At 38.3% G+C, this 21,990-nt stretch overlaps 3 protein-coding genes across 9 annotated transcripts in view; 1 reads left to right on the top strand and 2 right to left on the bottom strand.

Annotated features, from left to right (window-relative positions):
- Positions 1–9,523, bottom strand: part of syne2a (spectrin repeat containing, nuclear envelope 2a) — a 92,678-nt gene extending 83,155 nt beyond the window's left edge. Inside the window, exons 1-2 of the mRNA XM_039692602.2 lie at positions 9,375–9,523; positions 4,415–4,536 (exon numbers count right to left, since the gene is read on the bottom strand). Coding sequence (XP_039548536.2) covers positions 4,415–4,502 — 88 coding nt within the window. The 5' untranslated portion in view covers positions 4,503–4,536; positions 9,375–9,523. The remainder of the gene's footprint in view (positions 1–4,414; positions 4,537–9,374) is intronic.
- Positions 9,524–11,905: 2,382 nt separating this feature from the next.
- On the top strand, positions 11,906–21,788 carry l3hypdh (trans-L-3-hydroxyproline dehydratase). 3 transcript variants are annotated; one of them, XM_039692331.2, is made up of 7 exons: positions 11,906–12,031; positions 13,193–13,689; positions 13,798–13,967; positions 14,517–14,639; positions 14,792–14,929; positions 15,073–15,231; positions 21,150–21,788. In XM_039692331.2, exons 2-6 carry the CDS (start codon positions 13,209–13,211, stop codon positions 15,196–15,198), a joined length of 1,038 nt encoding a protein of 345 aa, XP_039548265.1. In that variant the 5' UTR covers positions 11,906–12,031; positions 13,193–13,208; the 3' UTR covers positions 15,199–15,231; positions 21,150–21,788. The 3 variants fall into 3 exon arrangements, with proteins under 3 accessions (XP_039548265.1, XP_039548266.1, XP_088974691.1); XM_039692332.2 differs by having other exon boundaries at positions 21,257–21,788; XM_089118565.1 differs by lacking the exon at positions 21,150–21,788 and having other exon boundaries at positions 15,073–15,351.
- Positions 15,575–21,990, bottom strand: part of daam1b (dishevelled associated activator of morphogenesis 1b) — an 81,883-nt gene continuing 75,467 nt past the window's right edge. For all 5 annotated transcript variants that reach the window (XM_039692327.2, XM_089118563.1, XM_089118564.1 and 2 more), the window contains 4 exons: positions 21,687–21,747; positions 21,477–21,608; positions 19,175–19,345; positions 15,575–17,579 (listed from right to left, as the gene is read on the bottom strand). In XM_039692327.2, the coding sequence (XP_039548261.2) occupies positions 17,367–17,579; positions 19,175–19,345; positions 21,477–21,608; positions 21,687–21,747 (577 nt within the window). In that variant the 3' untranslated portion in view covers positions 15,575–17,366. The remainder of the gene's footprint in view (positions 17,580–19,174; positions 19,346–21,476; positions 21,609–21,686; positions 21,748–21,990) is intronic.

Genomic DNA, 21,990 nt, shown 5'->3' on the forward strand with positions numbered 1-21,990 from the left:
ATTAGCTGTCGGTTCACCCGAGGTAATCGTTTTATTTCATTTTTATTATTTTTTTCAGCCCAATTAACTTAACCTTAACTTAACCTGCTTCTGGCAGCCCACTGCTAAGTGTGGCTTGCCCAAGCACAACTGCTGGAGGATTGCAAGAAAACCTTGAGAGATCTTCCTTTTGTTCCCGGGCATCTTTTTGGTCCAAATGTTCCAAACGGTCCCATTGGTCCACTCATTAATTGACACCGGTGCAGCGCAACACTAAGTTTAGGATACCAGCGGTTCATTCCCGACATCACTATGCCACACTGGAGCAGCGTTTCAGCTGGCATGCTACACCTCAGACAAAGCCCCCTAAAAGACTTTGTGTTGCTAAAGATGCAAGAGTTTTTCGCCCACCTCTTCTACAGTTTCCGGGAGGACCCAGTCAGTGCCCACATAAAGGAGGAGCGACAGTGAAGATTGAGAGAGGAACAGGCCTGATTTTATGTTGTGTTTTGTTTTATGTGGCCAGCAGTTGTCCGTGAGGGGCTGCTGGCTTATAGTTTCAATTTTGTGTTTGTTTATTTATTTATTAACGTGTTGAATGTTCGCTGAATCTCGCCTCATTCCCATAACAACGAACCCAGTTAAACCGCCCAATTCTCGATTTGAGGCTTCCTGAAGGTCCTTCCCTTTCAAATGCTGCACAAGCCTATGTTCTACTAGATCCCGGCAAGATCCCAACAGACATCGCCATAGACTGGATATAATTTCTCACCGTTGCATGTGTGCGTTGAGGCGGTGGAGATGGTTAGTTTCTGAAGGCAGGAGTGCCCCTGGGAATTTGTTCCCTCTAGTCAGGAGTTGGTCACGACAAACACTTCCCTCACAGGATGGGGGGCAACATGGAATTGGAGGTGTATTTGTGGGAGCTGGACACCTATCCAGGCCACAGATCATATCAACCTGCTAGAATTAAGAACAGTGTTCTTGGCTCTAAAGTACTTCATGCCGGTTCCTGCAGGCCGCCATGTTCTCGTTCGGTCAGACAATACCTCAACAGTGTTCCATCTGAACCACAAGGGCGGCACGAGATCCCGCAGGTCTCTACGACTGACACAAGAGATCCTGACATCTCTCTTGGCTCTCACAGTCTTGTCTGCAGTTTTCTGAAGGGTGTGCGCCGTCCTGAACCCTGTTCAGAATCCTTTTCCTGTATGGGATTTGTCACTCTGGGATTGGTGCTTGCATTCCTGTGCTCACCCCAGCCTGAGACCTTGCAAAGCATTGACATTAAATGGTTGTCCTTGAAGACTTTTAGCTTTTGCTATTGTGGAACGAGTGAGTGAATTGCACACGTTGTCTGTTCGTGAACTGTGCAAATGTGAGTTACTGGATGACTCCGGGGTGGTTTTACGACCCAATCCTTCTTTTCTTCCGAAGGTCCTTCTTCCTCAGTTCATAAATCAGCACATTGAATTCAGACTTTTGAATTCAAGTGCCCAACTTTTGTGTCCTTTTCGAGCCTTGAAGTGTTACGTGAACTCTACTTTTCAATTTAGACACTGCCATGGTGGTGTGAAGAAAGGTGCTCCAGTGTCGAAGCAGAAGTTGTCGAAATGGATAGTTGAGACCATTACGCTGGCTTACAAGGCAGCAGGAAGACCCCTGCATTGGAGACAAACTTGCCATTCCACTAGGACCATTTCATCTTCATGGGCTGTTTTTAGAGGAGATTCCTTGGTGGATATATGCATTGCTGCTACCTGGGCTTCTTCATGCACGTCTATCTGGTTTTATAAGGTCAACATTGCTGCTCATCATGCCGTTAGTTCTTTAGTTTTTCAGGAGCAACCTCAGTTTTATCAGGTGGGTGGTATTCCTCATGACTATGTTGGTGTGTGTCTTCCAGTGTTTACACTGCCTCTAGTGGTCAGTAAGAATGAAACAGAATGCTAGTTACGCATGTAACTGTGGTTCTGTGAATTCTGGATGACGCCAGAGTTCTCCGTCACGTGAGAGGCGTACCGAGGTAGAGTGCAGAGCTACTGTAGCTTTTAACCCTCCGGGACTGAGGGCTCAGCATACATCACGCCATGTGACTTTGTTGGTATATTCTCTTTTAACCTATCTAGCTGGCACAGCGATAATCCAAAGTTTTTACACTGCATCTGGCAGTCATCCAGAATTCACATTAACCACAGTTACATGTGTAACTAGGGTTTCGCTGTATAAATTCAAGTAAGCACCCTGTCTTTTCCGTCACAGCAAACACAGATTCACCCACAACCTCTTTCATTTAGTTTGCCGTCTTTTCAGGCGAAAAAATTACACGTAAAGACATTCTGACTCAATATTAGTCTCTGTCTGTTGGGACAGTGTGAACATGACAGTTATTTTTCATGAAATTCTAAATCCAAAAGCCAACTTAATTCTCTGTGTTTGTTAGCGTTTGTCTGTGCGGTGTGAAAATGATAAACTTCTAGCACTCCCTTTCAGAACATGTTTTTGTATGAAAACTTAGTGAGTCAACAGTTTACAATGTCTAATGCCTGGAATCCGCCCTAAACCTCAGAAAGAGGAGACAGATGGGAAGGAGACTATAGAATAAATAACAAAGCAAACAGTTTATCTCAGGTGGTGGTAAGCGCATTTATGATGGGATAGATATTTTACCCAAAATACATCGGAAAATCATTTCAGTAAAGGACTCCACGTTCACTTCTTTATGATTGATCTCAATGCTTATTCTCTTGATTTCATATATATTTTATATATGAAAATCAGCCCCACATCTTATTAAAGTTTAGTGTATAAAGGTATATGCAGTAAGTCGTACAGCCACAGTGGCCCAATTATTTCACTCTCTCTGTCTGTGTAACAGTGTGTGTGGGTGGTTGTGTCACCCCTTCATTTCTGTGTTTGTTCAACATGTTGATGGATAGTTTTTTACACGCTACAAATAATTGCTGTGTCAGGGTCTTTCCCATTCATTTCCTACGGTCGGGCAATTTGACCACAAACTGCCAAGGTGTGACTTTTTGTCCATTTTTTTTTTTTTTGTTCAGATAGCAAATCTAACCAAACAGATTAAGAAAAACTGGTCTATTGGTCTCGGGTGTCCCCAGAATGTATTTGTGAAGTTTCAGCACAAAATACCCAACAGTTAATTTATTATAACCATTTGAAAATGTCATTTCTGAGGCCTGTTTTAAAAATAGCAGTTTTGGGGTATACAACCTTAAATGCAAATGAGCTGCATATCTCCGCCCTGCCTTTGGATGAGGGCGTCACTTGCATACCTTTGGTAGTCGGTAAGCTGAAGGGCTGAGAGTGAGAGACCCACTGTTTTGAATATCATTCAGCCACATGTTTGAATCGGAATATATAAATAGTCTCTGATCAGACCCAGATGACGAAGAGACCGGCAGAATAAACACAAATGAGAATGGACCAGTATGTCTCGGTATGGTTATTTGATACATTTATGTACTTATAGAGTTGTAATCGCATCCCCTTTGCAATTATTTTAAAATAATTAAAATAATTATAAAAATTTTTTAAACTACATACACATACTGTGATAAAGTTTGCTAAGTCAAGCGAAATTACATTTATGCAATGGACCTCTTGCATCATTTTTACATTACTGTCATACGGGTGCTTCTGTGGCAAATCTGAGAGGATGGCTAACTTACAGAACAAGAACATATATGCAGTTTTTTAATACAATATCTTTAAAATATTATATATATAAGGTTTAAATTATATACACAGACATCCTACGGCGACAACAACTTTAGACGCATTTGTTGTTGAATTGGGTGACATCAACTGAAATGACTATTTGCTCAAAAATCATAAAATACACTTACTGGAGGTGACGTTGGATCGCAAACTGTAGACGACGACCCACACTTGAGAATTAACTTTGAAGCAAGACCTGCTTTGAATTGACCCTCGTTCACAAAACAGTCAGTCAGAAAATGATTCTCTCAAACATAAACTTATTAACGAAGGAAAGACGCCACTTAAATTTCCAAAATACAATACATCCACTGTGTTTTCAGTGGATCTAATGTCGGAAATAAGTGAAAACTACTATGTATGTCATTATTACATCCCATCCCACAACAGAACACTTATGTTTGCAAGAGACATTACCAGCTGTCGTTGAAACAATGGAGGATGGTGTACAGATCAGCAAGGGCGGGGTCTATGCCACAACCACACTGTCAATCAAACCCCTTGCTCAATTCTACGTCACAAAGAGCTGAATCTTAGAACAGCTCGTTCTGAGACAGTGCATATGATTTATTGAGACCACTGGGCGGATTTTTATCATTCTAGGGTAGTTTTTCTCACACACTGCCAACACACATTTATGTTTAAACACCATGTAAAAGTGAATTTTGCATAATAGGTGCCCTTTAAGACTGACCTTGTAAGAGCAAGTGTACATCATCAATGTCCAGCAGGACACCCCTCTCATCCTCAGCAGGAGCACAGGTTTCTCCTCCTGATGCCATGACTTGTCTTGACACTCTCACACACTCATTCCCACTGAAATAGTGGCAGGGAAAAAACAAAATGATGACTGCAATGGATATAAAGGCAAAGAAGCAAGATTCAACATAAAAACAACATAGGAACCATGCACAGTGTTGCACAGTGACAAATAGAATCGTTGGGTGAAGCGGTCATAGCCATGTTTTATCATGAATAAAGCACAGCTATTGACCAATCTGAATCAAGGATTGGAATTAGCCATTTTATAATACAAGACACAAATAGGCTTCTCAACATGTTTTATTATGACAGGTTTCAAAAATAATAAATGAAATAATGATAGAAATAATGTCTCTTCTGTATTAGAAAAATAAATATATAAATAATAAATAACTAAAAGAAATACCTCCAAAATGAACAGAACAAAAATACCTCTCACAAAAAGGAACTAACAAAATATATTTATTTCTTAAGTTTTCTTCCTCTTTATCCTGTTTTTCTTCCTCATTCTCCTTGTTTGCCCATCAATATTTAGCTGTAGAGCTGATCTTTTTCATGAACATTTTCATCACTTTATAAAAAACAGCAAGGACAGGACGTGAAACAGGACATGTCCTGGGAATACAAGATTGTTGGTCACCCTATCCTCCCCTGAACATATACTTTGTAACAGTTTGATCACTTAAATTCACATTATTTATTTAACTCTAATGAAATAGCCCCAAGTTCTGAATTACTAATTGTACAGGTCAAAAATGTAGTTGCAAAAATTTGACAAATTAAAATTGTTGGGTAACGCAGTGCTGCTTGATTTTTGTTGTACATCATTAAACCATTACGCTGCCATAGAAGCCGGTCCTTAATCTGCAAACAATGCCTAAAGTCATTGACTTATAAGGCAGCAAGGCCTTAGGCAGGTTTTTGTTTTTCAGGGTTGGAGGTAAACTCTGCAGGACAGCAGCTCAACAATGCCTACCCCTTATAGGTGTTAGAGTTAGGGTTAGTAGAATAAGTTTATGTAGTTGCAAAGTTATTTATATTCAGTATTGAATATCTGTTAGGAAGCATCAAAATAGTGTTAGATATTAAGCAGACACTCTACTAATACTCTAATGAGAGTTAGTTGCAAAAGGTACTTAGTGTTAATAAAATGTCTTAAGTGGACCATTGGAATAAAGCTTAACCTTTTTTGATAAGCATCAAATGACTTCAGCATTAGTCAGCAAAGACAGCAGTAGTTTCATATGGCACAGAGTTTGACCCGTCTAATAATGTATACATTAAAAATGCCAAAACCAAACATCTGAGGCGGTGTCTCAAATATTGCATGGCAGTGATACAACATGAAGAACTTTGTCAACAGACTCTTAATTACACAAATAATTCTAATGGTACTGTGAATTAGGTTGAGGGAGAAGGGGCGAATGAACAGATAAACAACATCAGCATAAAGTACCAACATAAAGAAGGAAGTGTCCTTGGGAGATTATAGGCTAATCATATTTCAAACCCACACATAATACTGGCTACCATTGAAGTCTAATAAATGAATACAGAACAGTTAGTTACTAAGTGAATTAAGACGGAAGTATGATTCTAGGGAAGTACATAAACAAACACAGACACACGGGCAGCCTGAGGACTTATAACTTAATCTAATCATTATCAATGCTGAAATGCAGGACGGGTTATACGTTTAAACATTTATACAAATGGTATTTTAAATGATTGTAATTGGTTAGCTTTTAATTGTTATTTTAATTGTACGTTTCCATAATGTTTTTTTATGACTGATAATCATAATCACCATAATTTAATAATACTTATTATTATTATTATTTTAAAATTATTAATATTATTAATTTTAATATAATACATTTGTATTATACTTATTAAATTACTATTATTCACTATAATATAATATAATATAATATAATATAATATAATATAATATAATATAATATAATATAATATAATATAATATAGTATAGTTATTTCTTTTATATTTATAGAGAATCACCAGGTAAACCGAATATTAAATAACAGATAAAAAAGAAAAATTGGTCCAACACAGAAACATTAACACAGAAACAAAAGCTAGCGCATCATTCATATAAACTTTGAATGGTTTACTTTTAAGGATAAGTAGTAAGTACCTTACTTTTAAGGTAGTGGCACAGTGAAGGATAGTCCTGAACACTCACAATTATTAAGTAGTTCTTAAAAGGCACTGTCTGAATGACTTCTGATTCTTCCAGATTACAGTGACTCTTTCAGCACACACACACACACACACACACACACCTGTTGTTTCTGGATGAGATTCAGAGTCACCATCTAAAACAACCAAAGAGGTGAGGAAACAGCCTTGGGAATATGCAGACATTGTTACCCTTACCCCCATGTACTTTTTCCATATACATGCATAGATGAACTGGGAGAGGAGAAAAAGGAAGGGCAAGAATAGATGGACAGACCGGCGAGGAATCTGATGCTATTAATAGGATAGATTGATGACCCTTAAAAAGCATTCTGTGTCAGCCAATACTTGCAATGTGAGTAGTACATATGTGTAAATGTGAATCACCTTCATTTACCTAATTCTCATTTGACACTAAACCTAATTGTATTCTTTCTGTAATCCAAACCCCAAACCTGGTAACTGACACTTAGATGAAACAAAACACAGGTGAATTCAAGCTGCATTAAACACTTAATTACACCCACAAATCAATGTAATATGTATACGAGTCAAAATCTGCTTAAGAGGGTCATTAAAAAACACTCCTTGCCTGGTAAAAAGTCTACGAATTTGTGACAGATGAATGTAATGCCAAACTCTGAGTAAGAGTTCACTTATTTAAGCCACAAAACATCTGTTTTCAAAACCACATTGTTTGAGATTACAATTTACAACTTCAATGTCTGTCAAAAATAAAGTGCAAAATACACTGTAATATTCACAAGCAGAGGTCCAGCTTTAATTTACTTTACTTGAAAGCCCGCAGAACCAGATGTTTTGACTTTGTCATTGCTTTCTGAGAAAGAGGGCTTCAACATGCTGTCTGTCAGAGATGATAACCTAATCCAGAAGTATAAATTTATATAAATTTGTTCTTCACTGGCTGAAATTGAATCGGAATGATCAAGAAACTGAGTGAAATACATCAACCTACATGCAAAAGAGAATAAACGCCAATGCAAATGTAAAACTTGGTTCAGTGAACTGAACATTGTTCAATCTGTGTTGGTTTCTGACAGGAACAGAAAGTTGTAGCCTATGTTATATTTGAATGGACATTTTTTTATGCACAAACTGGCATTCTGACATTCCCAATTTAAATATTTTTCAATAAAATTATATTCTTAACTGATCTTTTTTCTCAAATTTTAGCAATAGAAGAACTGCTAATTAGTGATCTTGAGATGAGTCCTTGTACTCATTCGCTGATATGTTTTTGATTTTTCAAGATTTGGAAAGTTGTTTAAAAGATTAAGGCAATTATCAAAGTTTGATCAAATGTTTATTCCCAATAAAAGATGATCAATTTGTTACATTTAATTAATCGTGTGGGAGTACATTTTTATATTTTTGGAGCTTTGGTGTGTCAACTTTCTTCTTTTTTGTGTGTGTTTTAATAATTCAGTATTCAGCATAACTCGAAGGAAGTCCAGCAAATGTTATAATTTATTCAATAAAATATTTATATTTATTTATAAAAAGTAAAATACGAAACAAAAACAAACAAAACAAAATAACAAACCACTCATAATGGTCCTAAAACAGCCTTCATTTTCTTTATGGATTTTTGGGTAAAATATGAACCAGAAATGTTCTTGACAGGCTTTGTAAGAATCACCAACTAAAACTCTTTATGTTCAGTCAAACAAATCTATGCAAGAGCTGAGCTATACGAGTGACTGACTGTATTGGGGTCTCATAAATGCAACTCATAATGTGCAGTGTCATAGGATGACATTCACGTCCTCATTCTTACTGTTCGACTATGAGTGAAACCGTATCAGATGACACTGCCTGTGGTGTTATTATTATTGCAAGGACACAGTTTCCAATGTGACACTCTTTCAAAGGTGGCTTCAGTTTCACACACAACTAAACACACATTTCTGGGTCATAATGCAAAAGCAGAAATCCTGCTTGTGCACCCTCTTAAAACATCTATGACATAACAATGACAGCGCCCCAAAACATCCAGCTAAAGAAACAGCAAGATCAGACAAAGCCTCATACTGAAAAGACCTGTTAGGTGCGGTGTAATACAGGCATGGGTGGGGATAGCATTGATAATCACAGTTAGAAAGAATCGTATTACTTTGACACAAGGACAGTGCTGTTTAACTCATGCCCCAGCAAAAATAATAAAACAGGATTTCATAGGATATGAAATGTTTGGTACAATCTGTTCACAGTATCTTAACACCTGAGCTGATAACTTGCACAGAATCTGTCACTTTTCTTGTATAATAAATGACTGTCATACAGTCAATGTGAAATAAAAGAAAATTAGTACAAAGGATATTGGAAAGCACCATTAGTCAATAAATGTGAAACTATATGACAACCTGTAACTTATGCTCTGTCATACGGTTTAACTGTTAATTGTATAATACCCATCATTAACATTGTTGCAACTTGCACTGTCAGGCAAAATACAAGTCACCTCTCACACTATGTCTGCCACATAGTCAAAACTTTTGCATACAATTAAATAATAATTCTTCAAAAGTACCTATTCAAACCATGAGATGTGAAAACCTCAATGAACTTGTGTTATGATTCATTTAAATGCCTTTTAGTACCTGACAGTAAAGGTAGACTGGCACATATGGCAGTGCAACTGTTCATTTGATAGAATGTTTTGCGAACTTACAGTGAATGAACGCTGTTTGCTGTCTCAAGTTGTTGACGAATCCTCTCAATTATTTCTCAAATAGCACATCTGGAAGAATTGGAAATCGAAATGAAAACAAACGCTGAGCGCGGCGTCGCGGCAATTGTTTGTTTGAAGTGTTTTAACTCCGCCTTTCAATCCTCTTGAACTTGAAGTAGGACCACCTTTCTGAGCCATTCGAAGTTCAAATCATTTTAAAGAATCGACTCGTCCAAACGGTTCATTATAGTGAACAGATTAAAAAAAAAGAATCGTTTGAATCTTCACTTGTGATTAGGCATTAGGTGTTTTTGTGTTCTTTAAATGTTAGCTACATCATGCTATTTAGCATTGTATTATTTGTATATGTGGGTTGTTGTTGTTTGTGATTTCAGCATTTCACTTTAACTCTCGAAGTTAACGTTTTTGTGAAATGGTTCATAAAAGGGTGATTCTTAGACTATGGGCTCTTTTATGTTTTATGTTCTTTGGTTTCCTCTTTCTTTGTCAAACTAACAATAAAACTACCTTTAAACCTTTTTATTACGATTTTTTCATACTTTTCAACTTTTCATACTTTTTATGGTTTTATTAATCTTCGTGAATTAAGCACTAGTAAAATAATTAAAATACATTAGGCTAAACACAGTCAATGCCCTCATCTGCTTTGGGACTAAGTGCACAGTCAATGCCCTCATCTGCTTTGTGACTCACTGCACAGTCAATACCCTCATCTGCTTTGGGACTACTTGCACAGTCAATGCCCTCATCTGATTTGGGACTCACTGCACAGTCAATGCCCTCATCTGTTTTGGGACTACCTGCCTGCACACTCAATGTCTGAATCTGATTTGGTACTACCTGCACAGTCAGTGTCCCCATCTGCTTTGGGACTAACTGCAGAGTCAATGCCCTCCTCTGCTTTGGGACTACCATACTCAATGTCTGAATTTGATTTGGACTGCTTTGGCACTCACTGCACAGTCACAGTAATTTAATTGTAGTTCTCTTACGAGAGGTTCTCTCTTACTGCGTAATATCTTACTCTAGGGGAAAACCTCTTTTCCACAAGATATTGAAGCCAAAAACTATCTTTAATTTTGAATTAATTGTATTGTTTTTTTTTATGCAAAGGTATTTCATTTGTGAAGGCAAAGCATAATCACTATACTCCTAATTATACTAGCCTACTCCATATATTAGTAAGATTTACATAGGGTGTAAAATAATTTACCTATTTTATGGAAAATAGTTTTATACCCATTTTCAGCTAAAATAAGTGACAAAGCTTTACGTAAAATAAGTGACAAAAATTAAAAAAAAAAAAAAAGGTTTAGCCTCGTGGTGCCATCCCAAAGAGGCACAAAATCACTTTCACAGACCTTTACCTTGACTGTTCCAAGCTAGTGGAATGGGAATACCCTCCCATTTTCAGGAAATGGCTGGTAAAACAAACAACAAGAAACCAGACAGCAGGTGGCAGTGTACAAACTGCAGAAGAGACCTTTGGTTGTCTCTTTGCGATGAGCTCTGCATTGTCTTTGGTGTCCTATCTGCAGCACGTTTTAAGGTCAATGATATATACACATTAGTCTTTCTTGTAATCTTGAAGACATTGATCAACTGGTTCAGGTGTTAGGGTTGGAGCTAAACTCAGCAGATGCACTGAGTGACCCATCCCTACACTAAACTGATTTCTGTGCTGTATTGCATTACCAGGACACTGGACAGATGTGTCTGACAGACAAGAGGGCGAAAAGGTTAATCTAAAAGTGCTTCCTTGAGCCATATCTTGTCTGTATAGCGTTCTTGCTGGCAAAGAACCTAGGTGGCAAAGGGATTCAGAAACCAACCCCATGTGGCACTTAATATAGCCTGTAACACTGACCCTGTAGAAGTTAGATTGTTTTGGTAACATAGTGAGAGTCAAACCCATAGGTCAAACCCAACCTCTGATCTCTGTTTAGTGGTTTGGAAACAGTGTAATCGGAGCCTCCTGTACAAAGCCCCCTGTAGGTTGTTTTGGCGAATGAAGCTGCTACAATGCTGCCAGGCCTGGTGAATTATTAATGATTTGTCTGGTTAGTTAGTAGAAAAATGTTGGCTGTTATTTACAGCACATTTCTTATCTTAATACTGCATTTGTTTTGCTCAACAGCTAAACCTGTCATTCACACAGCAATAAAATAATGCAAATCCAGATAATGGGCTTTATGCACAGCTCCACTACTTCCTGAACTTAAGCCAGCTCCTTGTTTCCTGTCTTCCATTATTGGGCAAACTTAATTAATTCAGGTGTGTCTGATTATTGTTGCCATGACTACTGAGGTCAGGCACACCTGAATTAATCAATTTGTCCAATAATGGCAGACAGGAAACAAAGAGCTGGCTTAAGTTCAGGAAGTAGTGCAGCTGTGCATAAAGCCAAATAAATAAGAAAAAATCAATTGCATGTAAGACGCTTTAATGGTAGTAATACATATAAGCTAGTTTGATACACTTTATAATGTAACCGAAAGCGTGGCATTCTCATCCAGGCCACAGAGAGGCAATAAAGAGCCACTGCAGTGCACATTGAAATTTGGAAAAGCAAAATCCAAGAAAGTTGTGAAAAGAGCAGATTTGTAAGAGTTGTTCCCTGCTTGTTCCTTTTAAAAGTAAGTTTGACATTTCATTTTTTTCAATAAACAGACGTAAAACATTAAACATTCGATAATATTTCCGATGAAGTGTTTTCTAAACTTTCTGTCTTTCTGCATAAGGATTTAGGGTAACGTTACACTGGGGCTAAGTTACCATTATGGAAAATCTGTTTGTTTATGGTCCTAAGATTAAACAACATGTTATTTTTTTTTAATTATTATTATTGATGCATGAACAATAGAGATGCAGTTCTAAAATCGTATGTTCTTCTTAGATCTCAGGGATTTAAATCATAGTATCATATTCACCGACAGCTTTGATGTATCATGTGACAGCCTAACGTATAAGGTTGAGTGTCAATGCTGATTCAAAGTATCGAAATAGCTTGTTGTTACCGTTTGCCGAATACAACATTTTTATATTTGACCACTTTCGTCAATAGGCGAATGGGCTGATAATAATAACTGTGATAATTAGAAAACAGTTTTAGCAGGGTTATTACTAATCACATTTAGCAATTTGACAGTACAGTTTTGATTACTAAGTTGAGAGTCCATTACAATGAACATCATACAATCTATTTAGTAAATGCACCTCTTCAGTTTTATGAGTTATCTTTACAGTCATCCCTCAGCTTTATATTAAAATGAATAAATAAAAAAAAGTAGCATTAAAAAAGTAGTTATTTGATTAGTTAATAGTGAAGTACCATCATCTATGCACTATTACTTACTAGTTTGTTTCTTGTTAGTTAATAATAGTTACTAGATTGTTAATGTTGTGTTACCTATTGGTTCTAGTTATTCATTAACAAAGGAACCATATTCTAAAGTGTCCCATTAACCAATTAATTTTTTAAGCTAATAAACCATTTACGCATGTTTGATTTTTTTTTTAATTTACGTAGAATTATGTTATATTTTAAGACTTAATTTCAAGTTTTTTTATTCTATTTTATATATACTTGGTGGCACAAAAAAAAAAAAACAGTCTTTTGTCCTAAAGTTCATGTGACTGTTCTTCTCATTAGCATAAATCAACATCTGCATCATTTGTTATGTTAAATCAATTGCATGTTAAATCAAAGTACCCTAAATAAAGATGGATCAGAAAGGTACAGTTGTTTTGAGACTATTGCAAATCTGTTTTTCATTATTTATTTGTTTTTACTACAGAGTGATTCAGTGATCTATGGAGTTCCCAAAGCTGCCCCCTCACTCCGGGTCTGTTTTATCAGTAGTGGACATGCACACAGGTGGAGAGCCGCTGCGCATTATCCTGAGCGGGTTTCCAGAAGTGAAGGGGGACACCATCCTTGCCAAACGACGCTATGTGAGAGAGCATCTCGATCATCTTCGCAAGGTCTTAATGTTTGAGCCCCGTGGTCACTACGATATGTACGGAGCCCTTCTGGTCAGAAGTGAGTTAGCAGAAGCTGATCTCGGCATCTTGTTCATGCACAATGAAGGGTATAGCACCATGTGTGGCCACGCTGTCATTGCGCTCGGGCGCTTTGCAGTGGATTATGGTTTGATTAAAGAGCCCACTTCACCCGAGACGCAGATAAACATACACTGCCCCTGTGGCTTAGTGAAGGCCTTTACACAATATTCCAACGGGAAAACCGGAGCTGTGAGATTTCTCAGTGTGCCAGCCTTTGCTTTCGCTACAGGTAACAACTACTGTATGATCAGAGCAATGCGATCATAAAATAAATTTCAAGTTTGAATTATATTATTATATTAGCCGATTCATTTATTTGCCATCCTTGTTTCTCTAGATGTGAGTGTCTCTGTACCAGGATATGAGTCCATCACTGTGGACATCAGTTATGGTGGAGCTCTTTATGCTTTTGTAAGTGCTGAGAAGTTTGGATTGGATGTCAACAAGTCCAAAATCAGAGATTTGGTGGATGCAGCGACTGCTGTGAGTGATGCTGTCAAATCCCAGGTAACTGGCCCAGTTTTGTCACTCTTAACTAAGGCTAAAAATGAAAACTGAAAAAATGTGAACCGGTCAAATTAATCCAATCACATCAACGTTCATGCGAGCTTTAGCATATCATCATTACTATGCTGCGGGGAACATGGTTTGTGTAACATTAGCAACACATTATTATCCGTTTGATAACAGTCAACCCAAAGGTTAATCATATTAATTACTGTTATGTGTCGGACGTTGTAGAGAGCTATACATAAATTGCATTACCATTCTGGAATAGTAGAGCCTGTATAATTCACTCTTCCACCACTTCTTCTGAATCAGTTTCTGCTTCAAACATATACGTCTGAATTAAACCAGTATTTCAACTTGGCATTGTGCCGTGTTTATTACAGTAAAGTTCTTTTATCAATAATTTATTAATTTCCGATTTTGAACAGGACCTTATTTGATTCTTTAATTACATCTTTTAAGATACACAAGCCTACTTTATTCCACATTGTGTTTTATTAATCAATTAGCATAATTTGTTGGGACTAATTATTGTAATGACCCTAGGTAAAGCTGCACCATCCAGTCAGTGAGGATCTCGCTTTCCTCTACGGCACAATCATTACCGACGGCAAAGATGCTTATTCTGAAGAGCCCACGACCAATGTGTGTGTGTTTGCTGATGCGCAGGTAAAACCAGTTGTGACCGGCTGACATGTTTATCAATCAATACACAGGTGACAGGAAGTTCTGCTCTTCCAAGACTGTTCATCCTAAAATGAGATCAACTGGTCTTTTGCTCTTCAGTCTATGTGACCGATGTCTGTTATATGGCTTGTCAGGTGGATAGAAGCCCAACGGGGTCTGGCGTCACCGCTCGTATCGCTCTTCAGTACCATAAAGGCCTGATCGCACTGAACCAGGCCAGAAGCTTCAAGAGCGGAGCTACAGGATCAGTATTTACAGGAACAGCAGTAGAGGTACCTGTAACAAATAAAATGATGTTTTCATTTCTGTTAATTGTTGGAAATAAGTATAAAGAGGTAGAAAGTTTAGTCATTTGTAGAGTGTAGTCCTGATTCTTTAACAAAATCAGTCATTTGCAGCTGTTCTGTTGTTAAAGGAGACCATGTGTGGGGACTTCAGGGCTGTGGTAGTAGAGGTGAGAGGTCATGCTCACTACAGCGGTGTGGCCAGCTTCACCCAGGAGAGCGACGACCCCCTCAGTGGAGGCTTCCTTCTGTGCTGATTTAATCTTCTATCAATTTCTGCCTGATTTCAGGTACGGTTTCTGAGGTTGCGAGCACATCAATCTTCTGACGTAGATGTCTTGTAAAGGAAATCATCAAACCACTTTCAGATATTGAATAAATGTTGTGCTGTGTGACAGCTACAATTTCAATTTCCCTAAAATGGTACCACATAATCAGTTCTGGTTTAAATTATATTTTTGACATTGTTTGAACTGTGAATAATGGCCACCGGGAGGCATCGTCTGACTACATTTGATCCAGCAAAAACTGAATGAACAGTCTGGTGACAGTTTTTACTAAAAAAGTAGTGTCTCTGTTTTTGTAAATCATAAAACCATATTGTGACTTAAATCGACAGCCTGTAACAGTAAGTACTTTTCAGATTCTTCCATTTATTCTCTTATGATTCATCTCACAATGGAAGGCTGAGTTTTCCTTAAAATTATAAAAGTCCAATGGAGGTATCTTGCAGTGAAAAAGGAAACTTTGTCATACAACTAGGCTGATCATAAAAAAACCAGGAGAGACTCCAGACAGGAAGGATGAATGTAAGGGAAGAAGAGTATTGCCTTGATCCGGTTACTTATGCCTCGTTCAGATTACACGATTTTAGCCCGATTTTGGCACGATCCGTTTGACGTAGGGTGTCGTGGGGATTCGTAAATGACAACGGGCGTCAGGACACAAGATTCGATCGTATCATCTCGTATAGTGTGTCATAGTGGGCGACAACCTACGTCGCATCTGCAATGCTTCACAACATCACGACAAAAAGACTAGCATGTATAATTTTTTTAACAGTCGTCCACGACGGTTCCGTCACGTATGAGGTTGACCAATAGGAGCACAGAAGCTTTTCCGTATACAACTTTCAAAAAAGTAAAAATATATAAGAAAACAATATTTTACCTCAAGTTCTCTTTGGAGGATTGACAGCCCATACTGTCCTCTTCGAGCAGGGTTCTCAAGTCTCACGCAATGGCCGTGAGACACGCAATTCAACCAGTTCACACACTCACACGCCACACCGTGTATTTTTCACGCTGAAAAGACAATGCCGAGCAATCCAGGATTTCACTCGTTACGAGTTTCGCCTTCTCAATGACATCACGCGTGCCGTTAAACACGGCATGTGATGACTGATCAGGAAGTAACGTGTAGTCTGACATGTCTTGTCCACGACACGACAAGTTTTTAGGAGCCAAAATCGCAAAATCTGACACAGTGACTATCGTAACAGACAAAAAAAAATCGTGTAATCTGAACCAGGCATTACAGATCATTTTAAATATGACTACATTTCACATCCTCAAGCAGAGAGTCCAACACTTGACATCAGAAACTGCATAGAGTCTGTACAATAACTGTCCACAGTGTTTAAGACACAACATGGGCACCGAAGGCCCCTAAAAATCACATTTAAAAAAAAAATCATTCCCAGTCAGCCTGTACCGGATTTCACAATGCAGTCAACTTTCTGAAATAAGCAACCCACAGCCCTGGTTATTGATGTCAGTAATATTCCTTAAAAACACTCTCTATATGTATGAAAGAAAACAGCCTTAGTAGAAAGGGCAAAACCCTCATTTAAAGGGGTACAGTCAATTTACAGCTTTTCAGTGACCTATATACAGACACTTGTCATTAAACCTCTTTAAATAACCATCCGTTCCCACTTTGAGAAAAAAGCAGTCAGAAAAGCAAGAAATGGAGTAGTTTACATACAGTAGGCGTCAAGAGCCGTGGACGCTTCTGATGATTTGTTTTGTTACAGTAAGAAAAAAAGTGGTCGACAAGAATTGCAAGTTTATGTGGTCAAATGAACGCGAGCTACTGACTCATAACCAATCAGTAAACTCACATTTATCTCAATCTCTGATAATAATCCTGGTGCTCCAGCACACTTGATGGAATGAATCATTAAATTAGGTTCATTTGGCAGCCATATTCTTAAGTTCTCTGCATTTAGACAGGTTGCCCATTACGGTCACATGACGCAACATAAACGGACTGTCTTTGGGTAAGCATGGTTTCCTCCGCTACCAGTGATGCTGTTTAATATGAGGAGAGGAGCTAATGGGTGTCCTCCAGACATTCACCACTGCAAGGAGGCTATTTGGTTGCAATGAACTGCGTCTCAGTGGTTGATCAGCATGACTGCCATTTAGAAGTTAAGCTTGGTAATTGGACGCTCCCTGCCGGTGTCTGATGTCTGGCTGTTTATGCGTTTGCGATTGCGCTTCATCTTTGACAGGTCTTTATCAAAAACCTCTCCAGAACGCAAAGCGGACACCAGATCGTCAAACTCTCCCCCGTCGTCCTCTCCGTTCTCTTTGGCTTTTCGAGCCTTCCTTTCTTTTTCCCTCTGCTCTTTGAGCTGAAAGACATAAAAAAGGAGGACATATTTTGCAGTAAATGGGTGAAGAATGAAGAGATGAGTTAAGTTGTTTGGCTTGAGCAGAGGCCGTCAGTTCTTAAATATATATAGACACACAGGCTATTTTATTAGGTACACCTGTTCAACTGCCATTAACAATTTAACATGGCTGCAACTCAATGCATTTAGGCAGGCAGGCATGGTCAAGACAATCTGAAATTCAAACTGGGCATCTGAATGGGGGAGAAATGTGATTGAAGTTGACTTTGAACGTGGCATGGTTGTTGGTGCCAGACGCCTGGATGTGTATTTCAGAAACTAATGATCTACTGGGATTGTCACGCACAACCATCTCTAGGGTTTAAAGAGAATGGACTGAAAAAAAGAGAATGGACTGAAAAAAAGAAAATATCCAGCGAGCGCCAGTTCTTTGGGCAAAAATGCCTTGTTGATGCCAGAGGTTAAAGGAAATGGCGAGACTGGGTTGAGCTGATAAAAAAACAACAGTAACTCAAATAGTATTATATCATTACAACCAAGGTCTGCAGAAGAGAATTTGGGCTACAGCAGCAGAAGACACACCTGTCAGCTAAGAACAGGAAACTAATGGCGCTTTTCCACTACACAGTACCAGCTCGACTCGACACGGCTTGGCTTTGTTTGGTTTTCCACTGTGTAAAAGTTGTATCTGTACCTGCTTTCAGGTACTTTTTAAATATCACCTCCGGCGAGGTTCTGAGCGAGCTAAGTCGGTACTAAAATGTGACGTGAAAACAATGCCGACTGCTGATTGGTCAGAGAAAATCGTCACCATTCACTGTGTCATCAATGCACGCGCCAGATGGAGTATCCAGAATATCCCCGCCATTTTTAAATAGTTTGGCCAGAGATACTTGCAACTATTATTATTATGGCAACTCGGAAGAATACGCCGTGGTCAAACGAGGAGGTGCAGACTTTCCTTTGTTTGGTTGCCGAAGAGAGGATCCAGTGAGGAACGAAAGGCGTCGCTATGACGACCAGGTAATATTTGTGGCAGTACTGTCTGCAGTGGAAAACGGAGCGAAAAGCGAGCCGAGTCGAGGTGAGCTGGTACTGGTAATGGATGAGCGCTCTAAGGCTACAATTCGCAGCGGCTTACCAAAATTGGACAATAGTAGATTGAAAAATGCATGGTCCGATGAGTCTCAATTTCTGCTGTGGGATATTCTGTTTGCAAACTTTGGTCCAATTGAGCATTGTTGAAATGCCACAACCTACCTGGCTCAATCAGCTTAAATCACTTCAAATTAGTTTCTTAAACATGACAATGAGTTCACTAAACTCAAATGGCCTCCACATTCACAAGATTTCAGTCCAATAAATCAAATTTGGGATTTGGTGGAATGGGAAATTTGCATCATGAATGTGCAGAAACTGAGTGATGCGATCATGTCAATATGGAGCAACATCTGAGGAATGTTCCCTGCATCTTATTGAATATATGCCATGAAAAATGAAGATAAAAGGGATCCAACACGGTATTAGCTCGGTATACCTAATAAAGTGGCCGGTGAGTATATTTATTTAAAACTTAATGTATAATGTTCACAGACCTGAGCCTCCATTCGTGCCCTGCGCTCCTCCTCCTCTTTACGTCGGCGCATGTTCTCGTTCTCTTGACGTGCATCTGCAAACGACTGCAAGAACTGGTCGAATATCCCAAAGAACTCGTCAGGCTGCATCTTATCAGCATCCTCACCGAAGTGCTTGACTGCCTTTAAGAACTGGTGAACAGAAGCACTGGTCATATGAAAGCCATTATCTGCTCTCTTTACTTTCAGAGTAGTGACATGAACATGAATCCCTCAAGAAAATCCTGAAAACACTTAAACACTCAAGGCACAAACCTACTCTTTTCTTGCAACATATTTTTGTGGACAGTTTTTAAAATAATAGCTAAAATGACTAGCTTGTTAGTGCTCCATAATGCAGCTGAGAGACCATTTTCTAGTAAACAAAAACTTATATATATTTATAAGACATTTTTTAAAAGTAACGTATTAAATAATTTGCACTTGACTGAATGTTGCTAAATAATGTTACAATAGCACAGTGATATGTACAGCACAGTTTTCAACAACATATTCAATTGATCACAAAAAGCCATATTTTTACTTTTGTCATTAAAATCAATGAATGTAAGATGTAGTGACAACAGAGTAGTCAAGCGGCAAACCCTTTTTACACTGCTAAAAAGGGCAAACCAAGAGGAAAAACAAAGAGCAGTGTAATGGGCAAACAGTAGCATAAGAAACTGTGGGGGTCTAATGAAGTTCCAGTAAATGAACTGTGTGACGCACTGCTAGTTATCCGGTCACCGGTAGCACAGCATAAAGTGGTCTTGTTAACCAAGGTTTCTCCAGCGACTGATTACAGCCTAAACACAGGGGACTGGAGTCTTGCCATGGCACTGCTGTTGCCTCGTGCCGTCTCACCACAGGGGAGGAGGCCTAGCCTTTCCACAATGCCTTTGATGTGCCTTTATCACTGCCATATGGAACAGCTCCTCCATGGGCCTGTACGTGCACATTTTTATTTCTCCTTTGCCCTGCTTTTACATCTCTTCTTATCGGTCTCAGACTTCAGGCAGGAGGCCTAGGTTATGTTGGAGGTAAAGATGTTCTACTGTTGAGTGCATATGGCATGTTATTGTGCATTTACATGCATGACCTTTCTATCAAATGCAGTTCATACATAGGCATAAAATAAATATGTCAACTGTCATGATGGAATAATCAATACAAAAGAAAACTATTTCACTGCTACTTAATATTTGAAAAAAATTAACTTTTGTCCACTGTGACTAACATGCAGGTGAAAAATCCCCCAAAACAAAACAGAAAATGATATCATAGACGACCCCTGCATACCCTCATGGCTGTATATAAAGCTCATTTTAAAATGTCAAATGATTTGCAGTGTTGTTATTGTTAACAACAACTGTTAATAATTTTTAAATGAATCTGTAATAAAGATATTAGTGATTTTAAAATGTCAAAAGGAATTAAAAAAAGTAACCTTGGCAACTAACTGAAATAATTTAAGTTGAGTAACTAAATTACTGAAAGTGAAAACTAAATAAAAAAAAAAAGATATGACAAAAACACATAAGATTACTAAAATGTAAACTAAACCTAAAACTAAATTGTTGAAGTATAAAACCCCATTCAAATCATTAATTATTACTCCAATAGTATATAAATAATAGTAAAATAACTGAGTTGTTATTATCCTGGTGTTTTGTCAAGGCAAGGTTAATTCAGGTTGTCAAGTGGTGTGACTCCCCAAAAACTTGACGAAAATAATATCTATACATTATTAGTGAATGATTATTGAAAAAGAAATGTATGTATGTTATATAATATAATAATAAAATAAAAATAATAAAAACTTTTAAAGTGGGCTGTCCAATTTATCCAAGATTTTCACAGGATTGACAATCCTGTCAATAAACGCACAATATCATGAATTTTCTGCATTTTGGCTTTCAAAAACCTTGACATTTCATATATTTGTTTCCCCTCACAGGACTGGAAGATAATATAAGGTGGGTGTGTGTGTGCCTCCCTCTGCACAGATGGAGCTTGCGAAAGCAGTAACAGTTGTATGTCCTTTTCCTCCTCGATGTCCTGTAGGGCCCCCAGGGGCCAGTGAAAGTGCCTGGGTCACTACATAGGAAGCGTTCACAGTAAGAGGTTGAAGGTCAGCTCCTGCGCACTGCAGGACATCCAGGGTAACTTCAGCCTGTTTCTCCAGCTGGCCTTTGAAAGAAGCTCAGCTGCTCCAGGATGTGCATCTTAAAGATAAACACACAAACAAACACACGCAGTCCCGCACACACGAACACACACTCACCAGTTCTTTGGCCTCGCTGAGGGAGTCCTCGACATCAGAGAAGCTGAAACTGGCCACTGTGATGAACTGGCTGACTACAGACACAAACTTATCCCCAAACTGCTGAGGACTCTTCTTCTGGTATTCTAACTCCTGCATGAGAGAGAGAGCCTGTATACATGATTTGCTTTTAAGCTTATGAACAATGATGATTATTAATGCAGCACTTACACTCTCAACGCTCTTTAAGCCACTGCGAAGATTATTGATCTCCTTCTCCAGTTCAGTCATGCTAGAAAAAATAAATCACACAATCTTTTTATTTAATGTGTAGTCAAGAATGTATCCTCTAAGGGGAGAGTGGGTAAAGCTGCACCACTTTTGACTTAACTAGGTAAGGAAAATTAGATGTAAACTAATGTTTTAGTTAGGATATCTGCTATAAACCGAAATGTACATAACGGGCATGACATATGATGGTATATATATATATATATATATATATATATATATATATATATATATATATATATAT

This window comes from Pimephales promelas, chromosome 13, assembly GCF_988280905.1.
Source record: "Pimephales promelas chromosome 13, fPimPro1.hap1.1, whole genome shotgun sequence".
Taxonomy (NCBI): domain Eukaryota; kingdom Metazoa; phylum Chordata; class Actinopteri; order Cypriniformes; family Leuciscidae; genus Pimephales; species Pimephales promelas.

What these genes read in the sequence shown, in the direction of transcription:
- l3hypdh (XM_039692331.2), top strand. Translation starts at nt 13,209, where the DNA reads ATGGAGTTCCCAAAGCTGCCCCCTCACTCCGGGTCTGTTTTATCAGTA. An exon ending in AGCCTTTGCTTTCGCTACAG is followed by an intron (nt 13,690 to 13,797) that starts GTAACAACTACT and finishes TTGTTTCTCTAG; the next exon opens with ATGTGAGTGTCTCTGTACCA. An exon ending in GTGATGCTGTCAAATCCCAG is followed by an intron (nt 13,968 to 14,516) that starts GTAACTGGCCCA and finishes TAATGACCCTAG; the next exon opens with GTAAAGCTGCACCATCCAGT.